The following is a 14,726-nucleotide window of genomic DNA, read 5'->3' as shown; positions in this document are numbered from 1 at the left end:
CCAAGGGCCCCAAAGGGGAAGTGTGATGTTTTCAAGTCATCTTTCCTCGGCCATGGAGATGCACCTGCAACGACACCGCCACTCACCTACAGATATCGTTCTCTGCCTCCTCTAATCCAAACTGAGGGTCAAAGGCCAGCTGGATCCTCGTTCTCTCCTGGGAGTGCAGCCGCCAGGTCAGCAGCAGGTTCCTGGGGTAGCTGCTGGGGAAGCGGGGGCTCTGCACGTGGCCGGTTCCTGTCACCCAGACGGTCTCGTCTCTTCGGTATAAGTCTGTGAGGTGATTGCTCTCTGTTACTAGTCACAACTTGTAGAAATTAGTATGTTGCTCCAATTACAAGAAAGCAAAAACAGAACAGTTTAAAAACATCAGATTGTAAAGCACATCTTGACTCTGTCTAACCACAGAAGCCCAAACGGCAGCCTTCCGGTCACACGGATAACGTCTACATTCCCTCCTCGATCCCCCACCTCCTCAGGTTCCCGGCAGGTCTACACCGGCTCTGGTGTATTTCACACTATGAGAGCTCTTTTCATATAATTTTTTTTTTTTTCATATAATTTTTGACAAGGAAAATGAACAATTATCTCAGAACTCGGGTTCATTTCGATTGATATTAAAATACGTAAATACTTTAAAATAATTCCTCCTTCCCTTCTTCCAGGTAATAATAAGAATAAAAAAATCTCCTTTTCTTCCTTTTATTCTGCGCCCTCACAGTGTGACAGTGTAGCTCCAGTGATGAGCACAGATGGAAGTCAATAAATCCTGCTGCATGAATGAATGAGTGCAACACATAAAAGAATATAACAGTGCTTCGTGACTACTGATTTTTTTATTCAAACAACATTTTCCAGTGGTTTCTCCATCAGAAAAATCACTATCTCTTTGCAGTAGTTTTTGGTGACTTTGAGAGCGAATTTTTACTCTGTTTTCTGTGTTGTATAATAAAGACCTTGCCTGGTCTTTGTTCGGGTTCCTAACAGGGGACTCCTGACCCCTGGAATTCCCCAGGTGACAGAAGGGCCTTTGTCATACATGGTGGGCCCTGGGGGCCACTCCTGAGTGTACGCATGAGCTGATGAACCATGGATCCCCGAACGGTGTCAGGATTATGGCAGGCTTTGTGGTAGGACCAACCACGTGGCTAGAGGTGAGGACTCTGAGCCCTGACATCAGCCTGACCTCTCAGCCTCCCGGCAGGAAGGAGCTCGGGGACCGGATCCAGCTGCATCATCAGTGATTCCAGCACTCACCCTTGCAGAATGAAGGCCCCTTAGAAACTCTGGCCCTAGAAGCTTGGGGAAACCTCCTGGTTGGTTATATACGGGTGTGTTAGGAGAGTGACATGTCCTGAGAACATGAGAGCTTCACTCTTGGGACCCTCCCAGACCTATTTGGCTGGTCCTGATTTGTACTCTTTACAGTAAAACTTAATAGTATAACTATAATTGTACTGACAGCGCTTTCTTGAGTTCTGTAAGCTGTTCTAGCAAATGATCAACCTGATGGGTTTATGGCAGATCCTGAATCGATAGCCAGTTGGTTAGAAGTTGTCTGGGGTTGGCTGCAACCCCCAGATCCGCAGCTGGCATCTGAAGTGTAGCCCGGCAGGGGCTGTGCCCTTAACCTCTGTACTCTGACCTAGCTCTGGGTAGGTCTTGGTTTTAGGTCTTTCCCAATATGAGAGTTCTTTGCATTTTAGATTTTGGCTGTTTAGACCCTGCCATTAGTGGACCTCCTGCCACAGTCTATTTGTGTTTTCCCACAGAGAGTTTTCTTTGAGGCCTGTAATTCACTGAGCCTGCTCAGGGACGCTTAAATTGCTGATGGAAACCACTGGAAGGCTGGGCTGCCAAGAGTGGCTGGCAAAGCTTCCCAAATAACAGAGGAAGGAAGAGGGAAGAAGTATGTGAAATGCAAAAGCTTCTTTCCCTTTCACAAATGTCCTTGTGCTATAGGAATTACAATATATAGATTAGGTTTTACTCATTCAGTGTTCACCTGTTTGCCCAGCTAGATTCTGTGTGGGAGTGAGAGGTTGGGAAACCAGGACCTGAGAGCTCTGGCTCTGCAGCCACCTGCAGTGAACCCAGCCCAGACATCCTCCAGGTGCCAACAAATGTTTTTCCCAGCTGACCTTGCCCTCTTCTTTTCCCTTGACCTTATGCTGAAGATGTGGTCACGAAAATTACTTATCTCCTTATTCTATTGTGTGAGGCTTCTAGGAAATGAGTGAGGGCTGTTTGCTGGGAAGGCAGATAAGAACTATCAGCCAATCAACAATTATTTATTAAGTGCAGACTCTAAACATAACGTTTTGCAGTGTTTTCAACACTTCCATCACTGCAGGTTTACCTTTACAATTTGGACCTTATTTCCTTACCTTGGTTACTATTATTTGCTTAATATTTCTTTAAAAAATTAAATTTTTTAAGAGAAAGCCTGGGTACACACACAAGTGCGTCCAGGGGAGGGACAGACAGAGAAGGAAAGAGAATCCCAAGCCAACTCCCTGATGAGCGGAGCCCGATGGGGGGCTCAATCTCACACCTTTGAGGTAAAGAAATCAAGAGCCAAAATCAAGAGTTAAACACTTAATGGACTGAGCCACCCTAAATTAATATTTTTAATCAAAAGCAAATCTATTGTAAAATAAAACTTTCTGTCAATGTATCAATATTTTTAATCAAAAGCAAATCTATTGTAAAATAAAACTTTCAATTTATCTATCAATAAAACAATCTATCAAAGTTTCTATCAAAAATTTCTATCAAAGATACTACTTGCCACGAATAGAAGGTAACCGTAAATCTAAATGCACAACTACTAAATTTAAAACCACGTATCTGAGGTGCTCACATTACTCATTATAACATAAGGCATTTGAGCACCATGTGTTCTGTGTAGTCTCTTTCGGGGTAGCATTCACTGCTTGTGTGTTTTTAAGATTCCAGGTGCTATGTTACATGTAGGTCTAATTTAAGAATGCTTAAAGAGCATCTGTGTTTGTGGCCCTGAGACACCAAGCCCACTCATACTTCACACATGTAGCAACACACAAGCAACACACAAAGGAATGTGAAGCGCGGAATGTGATGTGTGGTGATGGGGCACAGGGAGGGCCCCAGGGCCTGTGGGGCGGTGAATGCAAGGCATGGGTCAGGGATGCGCTAAGACGTCTGCAGAAAGCTGGATCTAGAGCAGAGTCTACATGGGCCCATGTGAGCCCCAGGGCAGGGCAGGGGGCTTGAAAGGGGAACTCCAGGCACTTCGGAAAGCCAGGGAAAGTACTTGCACTTGACAGAAGTGGAAAGAGGAAAGCCCTGCAAGGGTGAAGGCCCGTGGGTCTGAAGAAGGCGACCAGGAGGAAGAGCATCTGCTCAGAGGTGGAAATAAGGTTCTGATCTAGGAGGGCAGGGACAGTGAGTTCACATTGGAGGGGGAGGGGCCCACACGGAAGGCCAAGGCCAAGGATTGAATCAGAGCCTGGGCCCTGCCTGGTGACACACTGACACTCTGGGAGCCCAGTTTCCATGCAGTGACCAGAATTTCCACGCACACGTCAGCGAGCTCTGGGGGACATCACCTAGACCTGAGCTGGGATAGCAGAAATGGGACCGGGGTCCTGCAGGGGAAGGGGAGCACTGGGAACACCGAGGAGCCCTCCAGGACGGGGAAATCAGAGCAGTGACAACTGCAGGGGAACAGGCCCATGAAGGTGCCAGGTCATGCGCACCCTGCCCTGGTACAGAGCAGGTGCAAGCGGCAGGTAAGCGGGTGGCAGCGCCCGATGCAGGAGCAGGATGGTGGGACGATGCCAGGGAGACTGCAGCGCTCGGCCTGACGCACTGGACAGATTTCTGCAAGGAAGGGACTTCTTTTCACTAGAACATCATTAAAGGCTAGACCTCCTCATGAACTAACAGGTTACACAGGAAATGCCTGTTATTTTTTTTAAGCAAGTGGCAGTGGGAGTGGGGTGGGAGGCTTTCCTTCTTACAGAATAGGTTGCTGAGGACAAAGCTGGACTCGGGTTTCAGAAATTAACCACAGACCTATACTGCATCGTATGGAAATATATTGACTAATAGGCAAAATTAAAAAAAATGTTTTTCTCAAGTTTCATAATTTATTTTCTGTTAAAAATCCTGCCAAAATACACATCTACACAAGTATGAATACTAGCCATCACTTTTATAGTGCTGATGCTGTGCCAGGCATTGCTCCAAGCACTCTTCATGGTTCATTTACAGGATAAACTAGTCACATGCAGGACCTCGCGTGTGCTGAGGTACATTTACAACTCCCTGAGATGGATACTGTTATTACCATTCCACAGAAGAAGGTTCTCAGGCACAGAGAGGTCAAGTACTTATCTAAAGTCATGGAGCTGGTAAAGGTGGTGTCAGAAGACAGACTCAGGCAATCGGGTGGCAGATTTGGTGCCATGAGAACCACCATGCTCTAGAACCTGTTCTTCCTTCTCTGAAATGTGCTAGAAGTAATTTTATTTATTTAATTATTTAATCTGTTTTTTTAAACTTAAAGCCAATTAACTAATGTATACTATATTAGTAGTTTCAGAGGTAGAGTTTGGTGATTCATCACAGGCAAGTTTAGATTCTTTGCTATGTGTCCTGTAATCCCCTCTGACTTTTGAGTTACACTGTTTATGTAAAATTCATAACTCCATGCTGACTCAGAGCTGTTCTTAGGAGAGTTATAATGAAGTACAGTACAGACAGCAACGTATCAGGTTTAACCTGAGATCAAGACCAAGTATCATATATAAAGTCATACTTCTGAATGAAAGCATTCACTTTGGTGTCCGACAGTAGCTAACATGTATGGGTATGGAGCAATTACTATGTTCCCGGCACTCTAATACACTACACTTCACTGAATCTTCACAAGAACCCTAAATAATTAGGGTTATAAATAACGTATCCCCACTTTACAAAGGAAGGTCAGAGAATTTAAAGAACTTTGGACCTCAGGGCACAAAGCTAGGGTGGAATCATGATTTGACCCAGGGAGTAGGTCTTCAGAGCCTGCACATTTCACTAGAGCATGGTTCTAGCTGCTCAACGACAAAATATGAAATATGTCATTTTTCACAGAGAATTACTTTTTCCTTTCTTAAAATTTAAATTTAATTAATTAAAATATAGAGTATTATTAGTTTCAGAGGAAGAAGTCAGTGATTCGCCACTTTCATACGATACCTAGTGCTCATCCCATCACATGCCTCCTTTATGCCCAGCCCCCAGTGACCCCATCCCCCCACCCCTCTCCTCTCCAGGGACCCTCAGTTTATTTCCTATGGTTAAGAGTCTCTCATGGTTTGTCTCCCTCTCTGATTTTGTCCTACCTCCTTGCTATGACTACACCTCAAGTTCAATTTTTCATCTTACCTCCCCAGCTGATGACCTGTCTTGGGCTCACTTTCCTGTCTTTGACCTTGAAACCTCATCCAATTCATCATTTCTGGTGCAAAGTGACCCTACTGTGAGAAGCTATCTACCTTACTGACTTTGACACGGGGCACCTGAGTGTCACCATTTATCTAGCTTTCCCTGTTTCATGGAATAGGGTCATTCCTGGTCCCAATACATCCATGTAGTAATCCACTATCACATCACATCATGTTTAATGAATGAAATAATGAAAAGTGGTAATACTTTTATTTCTTCTCACATCATAATATTACCTATGATAACATAAAATGCGAAGCCTAAATGCTGAGTGGTTAAATAGGATTAAGATACTTGATCCATAGGAACAAACAATGATATAATTACAGGCTATGCCAGCTCACACAAAGTCGGTGGGACAGTATAGCCATACACATTTGCCCCACTATCCCCATAAGACATCCAGGAGCCAGCATCATGACTGACAGTCACAAAAGCAAAGAATGGTCACTGGAGTCAGAAAATGTCTAATGTGCAAAGGGATATATTATGAAATTTCATTTGCAAATGGCTGTTCCATAATTATACAATATATCATAGAAACAACATTTGCCCAGACTCTAGTTGAATGATATATAATCCAAGCAGCCCCACTTCTGTTGCTAAACAACCACAATAAGACTACTTGATTTTTGTAAGAAGCAATATAGTTTATAAGAATCCAATTTTGTAAGTCCATCATAAATATACATTTATGTAACAAAAAAAGAGGTAGTAAATATCATTACTCTCATTTCACTTTTTTTCTTTTAAGTTTAATTTTGTTTTGTTACTTTAACAGGTAATGAAACCAACACAGAGAAGTTAAAGTGATTTGTTGCAAACCAAAGGAATGGAGCTGCATGAATAAGAGTGGAGTCTTCAATTCAGCACCACCATGCTCTGCTCCCGGTGGCTTTCCTCCATGACAACAAACAACAGCATGAGACTCACCCTGTCATCTTTCTGCTTCTGTTTCTGAAACTGATACTTTCGGGGCTGCATAATGGGGTATCAAGATTCCTCTCAGGTCCAAGTGACATGACACTTCACCAATTTTCTCATAAGGGGATGGAGCTGCCAGTGGGTTGACCATGACTCAGTGGTCAAGGGTGAGGCAAAAATGAGACAATCCAATCTGAAATCCAAAATCTTCAATGAGATAAACACTTTTCCATCTAACAATGATTTTATACCTATTTGTATTCTGTTGTCTAAAATAAGAGAACAAAGGAATAAGTGGAAAAAGTTTTTCAAGCACACATTTATGAGAATCTTTCCTTCTTATAAACTAGAAACGTATCCTAGGCACACAGCTAGCTACTTTGCACATAGGTTTGTGCTGAACACATTATGAAAGAATTTAAATAAATCCTTTAATATGGGAACAATGCATTCTATGTTTAGCACTTTTTAAAAATATTTTATTTATTTATTCATGAGCGACATACAGAGAGAGGCAGAGACATAGGCAGAGGGAGAAGTAGGCTCCATGCAGGGAGCCCAATGTGGAACTCAATCCCGGGACTCCAGGATCACACCCTGGGCCGAAGGCAGGCGCTAAACTGCTGAGCCACCCAGGCGTCCTTGTTTAACACTTTTTAAAGCTATGTGAGTCTGGTTAGGTACAGGAGATAAAAACTGAAGATATTCGGAGGTGCTTTATTGTTTCTTTGAAAAAGTCTCACAGGAAAGTGAAAAGAAAAAAATCATACACAGAATATTACATTCCTTGTAGAAAAGGACTATGCCTTGCAACTCTAGTGCCTTGTCAGCCTTGGCAAATGGAGACCTTCAAAATGTATCTGTTAATACATACATGGATGGATGGTTACTGCAAATAATGATTATTCAGAGTTCCTACAAATGGAAAGCATCTCTTTGATTAGCATCTTTAAACAACAACAACAATGAATAAAAGAGAGCTTTATCAGAAATAAAGTTGAAAAATGCCCAAATATTTTATTTCTTTAAGATTTATTTATTTATTGGGAGGGGAGGGGCAGAGAGAGAGAGAGAGAGAATCTGCAACAGACTCCCCGCTTAGCACGGAGCCCAATGTGGGGCTAGATCCCAAGATCATGACCTGAGCTGAAATCAAGAATCAGACGCTTAACAGACCCAGCCACCCAGGCACCCCTTCAAATATTTTAGTTCTAACAAATTCAATTTTGAGGTAGCCAGTGGGCTGGACATTGTGGGGCATACATTTGGCATCAATATTAAAGGATTATTTTGGGGAGCGTTCCACTGAACTGGTCCTTTCTCCTAGTCTGTATTACTTACATCACCAGGTTCACTATAGCCAGGCTGTACCACACTCAGAAAACCCAGGACCAAGAAAGAAAAGAACCCTCAAATAAAATCAGGGGAGTTTGTTGATGTAAATAGGGGCCATGCTCAGATCCATTGAGCACCATATAAGTTAGATAACTGAATGGACCACAGAGGTTCCCATCGGAAGCAAGCATCTAATTGAGAAGAGTAAGCTCAGCAAGATTCATCAAGGGTCAGGTCTACACCTTATCTATTGTGTTATTACTTAGTATTACTACAAAGCTCAAATTAGTCTTGCATTCTCCCTCCGTGGCTAACAACACAGAACAGAAAAGCATCCTAGGATGCAAAATAGTACCTTCATTAGTAAGGCCTAGGGCAGTGCATTGTTGACAAAGCACAGAAGCAGGGGAGAAGTGGAGAATATAAGAGAAGATAGGGCAGGGAGTCCCTAATTTTATGATGAATAGGTCAATTTGTAGAACAGATCCTAAAACACACAATTGGGATAAAATTGAATTTAATGAGGAGATAATTTATGGGAAATTATATAACTTAAAAAGCACAAGGTTGGAGTCTCACCATGTGAACTGCTAAAGGTGAAAATTAGACTTCTTTAAAAATGTTAGTTTAAAAATCAGTGTGAGAGCATTTTCAACGTTTTTTCCCCTCAGTGTTTCCTAAGGCACCAAAGCTTCCAACCAACGAACTAAATTCTTCCTGGGACTGTTGGTGGGGCCATCTTCATTAAGGAGATTCTGGTTGACAACTGGCACACATCCTAATGAAAATAGTCTTCCCAAATCCCCTATGAGCTCTCAGACAAGTCACCTGTGCTCATTCTGCTTGCAAGCAACTCAAGAGCAAAGCTGATTAAACATCAGACATTTATTTAGAATTTTCCAGCACAGATTTTTCTAAGAATTCCAGTTCTAATACAACAACATCTATTTACAAAGATTCAGGGAGGAGGGGGTTGGTTGTCTGTCGATTATGTATTTTCTTTAAATTACAGTTCCTTTTGGCACAAACCAAAGTGTTAATGTTTTATAAACAAACTTTCTCGAAGTAACAATTTAGAGTGTTTTTGGAGAGTAATCACTTGATAATTCCCTGAGCTCGCAATTACTCTTCTTTAAGAATTTGTCTATCAAAATAGAGAAATAAAAAGTACCATAAATTCTCTTTGAACATTGGTCAGAAATAGTTACCAGGAATGTAGTGATGCCCAAAGTATCACACTATTCCTCACCTCCCCAGATCTTTTAATGTACAACGTTTTGTTGTGTTATTATACGACACCAAGCAATTATAGGACCTCCTCCTTTCCAGGGGACATATGTTCCAAGACCCCCATGGATGCTTGACATTTTCCCTATACATGCATACCTCTGATAAAGTTTCATTTATAAATTTGGCACAAAAAGAGTTCAGCAACAATAACTAATAACATAGAAAAACTATAACAATGTACTGTATTGAAAGTTATGTGAATGTGGGCTCTCTCTCAAAATATCTTACTGTACTCACACTTCTTGTAATGATATGAGGTGATGAAATGCAGTGAAGTGTATGATATGGGTGCTGTGATGTAGCAGGTGAATGATGAGGATGCTGTGACATGGCAGGTGTGTCATGGGGGTGCTGTGACATGGCAGGTACACGATGTGGGTGCTGTGACGTGGCAGGTAGATGATGTGGGTGCTGTGAAGTAGTGTGAGGCTACTCCTTACCTTTCAACTATCCATAAGAAGGAGGATCATCTGCTTCCTGATAGCAGATGACCTAGGGTAACTGAGAGCCAGGAAAGCAAAATCTCAAATAAGGGGTGGGGGACTACTGTGTACTCTTTCCTTAAAAAAGTTTCTATTTTATAGGTATATTACAGAAATGACTGAAATTATATTAAAATGAAAATTATTTTTGGTTTAGATTTAGAAAATTAAAATAAGTGAAAACAAAGTTTGCCTGAAAATATCCATGCTGTATTTTACCACATAAACATAATTTTATTAATTAACTCTCTAATAATTCTCTTTCCTTCTACTGTAGTCATTTTGTGTTGTGATGTTGTTTACATGTGAAAGATATGAATAATGAATCAATAACATTCAGAACTGTGGCAGATGGGGAAGGGCAATGTGGAGTGGCATGACAGAAAGAATTATAGAATCAGAGATTTTTTCAATTACATTAACTTAACACCTAGAAAGCAAGATAATCATAATGACAGAAAGATCTGCTTTAATCACTGCAAATAGAATTCAAAGATAAAGACAGATAATAGGCAAAATAGATGGAAAAGTCATACCTAGGAAAAACCAGGTTTCACCTTTTTTCTAGGAAACACTGATCAGAGAGCACTTGGGTGGTTCAGTTGGGGAAGCGTCTGCCTTTGGCTCAGGTCATGATTCCAGGGTCCTGGGATCGAGCCCTTGTCAGGTTCCCTGCTCAGGGGGGAGTCTGTTTCTCCTTCTCCCTCTCCCTCTGCCCCTCCTCGTTCTCTCTCTCTCTCTCATTCTCAAGTAAATAATTTTTTTAAAAAGGAAACACTGATTATATAGAAACTAATATTCTTTTTTTTAATAAAAGATTTTATTTATTCATGAGACACAGAAAGAGAGGCAGAGACATAGGCAGAGGGAGAAGCAGGCTCCCTTCGGGGAGCCCAATGTGGGACCTGGGATCATACCCTGAACCAAAGGCAGACGCTCAATCACTGAGCCACCCAGGTGCCCCTAAAACTAGTATTCTTACAAACACTGTCTAGGAAGACTAAAGTATGAACTTCGAGTTTTCAGAGAGTGAGGATTTTCTGAGGTTATTTTACAGGGTAAGTTTCAGGAAGAATTAGCAGTCAACAATACTGCCCTGGAATTTGAGGTATGGAGCAAAGAAGATGATTCTGAAATATACTAATTATTTTTTTAAGATTTTATTTATTCATTCATGAGAGACACACACACACACACACAGAGAGAGAGAGAGAGAGAGAGAGAGAGAGAGGCAGAGACACAGGCAGAGGGAGAAGCAGGCTCCACGCAGGGAGCCCGACACAGGACTCGATCCCTGGTCTCCAGGAACACGACCTGGGCCAAAGGAGGCGCTAAACTGCTGAGCCACATGGGCTGCCCTGTCCTAATGATTAAAAACGTAATCCATGTGATGAAGATAAAGCATTTTCCTAATCACATTTGACTAAAGAGAAAACTAGCTGGCAGTTAATAGAAGGATCACATGGCCCGTTATCTGTGACTGGTATATACCTATCTCTGGATTTGATATGTACATTAATTACCTCCCATGTAATAGACATGACCACATTATGTATAATGATAATTATATCTACATGTTTACTAAACTACATGGCCAGAGTGGAGACATTTTTCAATACTGAAAGTCACTCAAGAATACTTTTTTCATATTATATTAATATTTCAAAGTACAGAAATATTTTATGATGACTGTTAAAGGTAAATGTCCAGTTGTTAGAAAATGGAGCAAGTTTGGGCAGCATTTTGTGTGTCTAAATTTAGTTATGCTTAAGAGATAACTATTCATCTGCTTTCAAACTTGGTACTTTCATTGGTAACACCATATATGGATGAATTATAATTTATATTTGAATATCTAATTGTTACTTAAAATGCCTTTATAAAGTCTGCATTAAAATGGAGCACTAAAATTAAAATGTTTTTGTGCAAATAAATTAGTATAGAAAAAGAGATGAAAATATACATACAATAAAATATGGAGAAATTTTATCTCATCCAGATTCTCTTGTAAAGAAATACTCAAGTGCTCCATAGGACCAGAGCTGAGAAGATATATACAAGTATATGAAGCTGAATTTTGACTTGTCATTGAGGTTTGAGAAAACAAATTCCCCTTTTACCTAGATAATAAAATTAAGTACAGCAGAAATTATATCTCCGAATACGTCAAAGAATTCTCAAAGCTATGAGATATTAATGCAAACAATTCATACACTGTGATGGGGATGAACATCTATCCGTCAAAAGCTGGTAGCATTCAAGAGAATCACCTGCTTTAGCAATTTGTAACTCCCATAAGCCAAACATGATACAAAAATTAATTAAACAGAAAGTGCAGATGGATTCCAAGTACTCCTTAATCTTTCCTAAAATTTTTGTGAGGCCAAAAAGTGCTAAGCTTGGCAAATTAAGTCAAGAACACACACACACACACACACACACACACACACACAGGTTATGAAAAAGGTCATGGCGCTATGTCTCCATACTGAAAGACAGAAAAAACTTTGAAGACTTTTGAGACTCAATTCAAAAAAGGTTTGAACTTGGACTTCCACAGGGATAATGAAATAAAAGAACTTATGTTTTTGGATCAATTCATACTATTACCATTTTATTAAAAAAGAGTTTCGTGTGCCTTCAAAGCAGATGGTGCTTTCCCCACAGAAACTATTACTAAAGCAATGTTGGGTTTTTCAGTGGACGGTGCTTTAAAGGAAGCCAGCCTTCTGTCTGCTTGTCAGATCTCATGCCAACAGTTAGTTCTCTTTAGGATCGCTGCCGGATCTGATGAGCCTTCTCCAAGGATTCTCCTCTGGTCCTATCTATGCATGGTCACAATGTGGTGTTAGTCAGGAGAGGTTGGATTACACCAGCCTAAGTCTCCCTGGTTTTAACAACAGCATTTTATTTCTTGCTCATACAGCACATCCATCCAACTTTGGGTTGGTGGGGTTCATCTTCATGCTTTCTCCTCAGGGACCCGGGTTAATGCAGCATCATGATTGTAGCACTAACAGTAATGGCAGGGGGACTCAAGCGGGCGAAGAGCTACTTGCTGGTTTTCTAAATGCCTCTGTTTACATATTACTGGCTGAGTCTAATCCCATGTGCAGACATGACATCCAGCAGGCAGCCTCCTGAAAGTGATGAGCAGCCCTTGTGACGCCCTCAAGGGTCTGCTTGCTTCTCCCACACTGAAGCCAAAGTTTGACTCATTTCTTTGTTTTCCAATCAGTAGCAGAAACTATCCATATGCTGAATAACATTCCACTGTTGTTTTATCATGAGTCACTGGGTGGTGGGGGGACTGATGGTTGGGAGAGAAATAGAGATGGACCGAGAATTCATGCAGGAACCTTGAGGACTACAGAGGAAGGAAAAGTTGCTGAGTTGCCAGAAAAATACATTCGAGGAAGGGACCTTGACCTTCTTTAGAACTCGTCTTGTTAGAAATGGCGAACAGGATTTACCTGGTAGGTAAACTTGAATGGTGATCACCTCCTGCAATACTAAGGTAGGATTCCAAGCCTGCATCTATTTTAAGTGGGGAAAATGTAAAAGAGCATCAGCAATGTCTGTCACAGGCTTGGAAACAGAGGCAGAAGCAACCTTGTTTGCATCACTCACATTAGGTCTCCTCCTTAGTCCACATTTCAGCTTCCTCTTACCTGTTCAAGAGTGCAAACTGCTGGGTAGCAGTGTTATTCACAGTGGGCGCCCAGCAAATACTCCCTCAACTTTCTCTTGGGAGAAAAATTGGGTGGTTTTCCTGTCTAGGTTAAAGAAATCTCTGGGCAAATTACATTTCTGTGGCATGTTATTTACGTGTTCTTCAGAATAATCTGTAAATGTTAGATGAAAATAATTTTCACAAAAAGCTAATATTTACTAAATATGTCTCAAGTGCTACAGTAAATGCTTAATATTTATAGGTCTATTTAGAGCGCAAAGGAACCTTACATGTTGGTCCTCATTATCACCACGCATTCAGAAACATTTTAAAACAAATAATAGCAAATAACATTATCTTTGATAGGAAAAACTAAGTGAAATGATTGAGACACGGTTGTATATTTGGAGTATATCTATCTTCTTATGATAAAGTCAGACTATCAAACGAGAAACCTGTAAATATCCTAACACGTAGTGTCCTTTGGAGATGACTAAGACATTTGTGATAGACCCATGCCATATGAAACATACATCAATGTAAGGCAAGCTCGCTTTCTTGCTGGACCACTCCTGTGGTCAACTAGAATCATTTTTTCAGATGACATAGAAAAAAGGGTCTGGCCTTTAAGAAAGGAAAATTCATATTGGCACTTAATGAGTATTGAGAATGATAATGGTGTGTACATACATTGTTAAAAGGAATCTACATGTGAACTCAGATAGGCATCTGCAGAGCCCACCAGGCTTCACAGTAGAAAACTGAACAGCTATATGGAAAAAATGACTAATGATATACTGGCATCTGTCTGGTGGCTTCCCTGGAAGCACATATATTAATAATATAGTTTCTTTCATGACTAGCAGAAAAGAATATGAAGCTATTTTCCAGGACAAGAACCAAAGGGGCCCATCACTACTTAAGCATTTACCCAGATCTCAGGGCACACCTGCTAGGAATCAGGAGTTACTTTAGACTGTGCACCAGATTTATGTTTTTACCCTGACATGATGCTGCATGGTAGGAGGCATAAGTTTCAGATTCTCCTGTTACAATTTTTTTTTTTTACAAAGGAGAAGACAATACTCTCCATTCCCATCATATTAAGGCTTCAAGAATATTGCCATTGCCACTGTATCTATTGCTCCAAACTCTTATGATGACATTTCTTACTTTATTCAAAACTGTGAGTAATTGCTTTTAAACTTTATTAGATTTTCTTCTGAAACACACTCCATAAAATTCTAACTTTTAAATTGAGCTACAGTGATGTGAGACTGCTACAGAGACCATGCTATGAGAAGCCAACCACTGAAAAAATGTTGTTTCTTAGACTGACAGACTACTGCTTGAAAAAGAAATGCAGGTTTTGTTTATTCTCAAGGGTTCAACTGTGAACAAAGCTACATTTATTTTAAAGTTAATCTTAGAAAAAGACTAGTTTCAGAGGCAAGAGGAACTATAAGTCATCTCTCTTGGTACTTCAAAATAAAAAAGAAAAGATAGCATTGCCTTTGTATCTGGAATAGTTTTAAAAAAGCATT

The 14,726-nt window shown here is 40.7% G+C and overlaps 1 protein-coding gene across 3 annotated transcripts in view; it reads right to left on the bottom strand.

The window, feature by feature from the left end:
* PDGFD (platelet derived growth factor D) overlaps positions 1-14,726 on the bottom strand; it is a 224,167-nt gene that overhangs the window by 72,195 nt on the left and 137,246 nt on the right. Inside the window, exon 2 of one of the 3 annotated variants that reach the window (XM_041770305.1) lies at positions 87-291. In XM_041770305.1, the coding sequence (XP_041626239.1) occupies positions 87-291 (205 nt within the window). Of the gene's footprint in view, positions 1-86; positions 298-14,726 lie in introns of all 3 variants that reach the window. The other 2 variants (XM_041770304.1, XM_041770306.1) reach the window with 2 other exon arrangements.

This window comes from Vulpes lagopus, chromosome 10, assembly GCF_018345385.1.
Source record: "Vulpes lagopus strain Blue_001 chromosome 10, ASM1834538v1, whole genome shotgun sequence".
Taxonomy (NCBI): Eukaryota; Metazoa; Chordata; class Mammalia; order Carnivora; family Canidae; genus Vulpes; species Vulpes lagopus.
The sequence above is the reverse complement of the archived record's forward strand: the minus strand, read 5'-3'. Positions and strand labels throughout refer to the sequence as shown.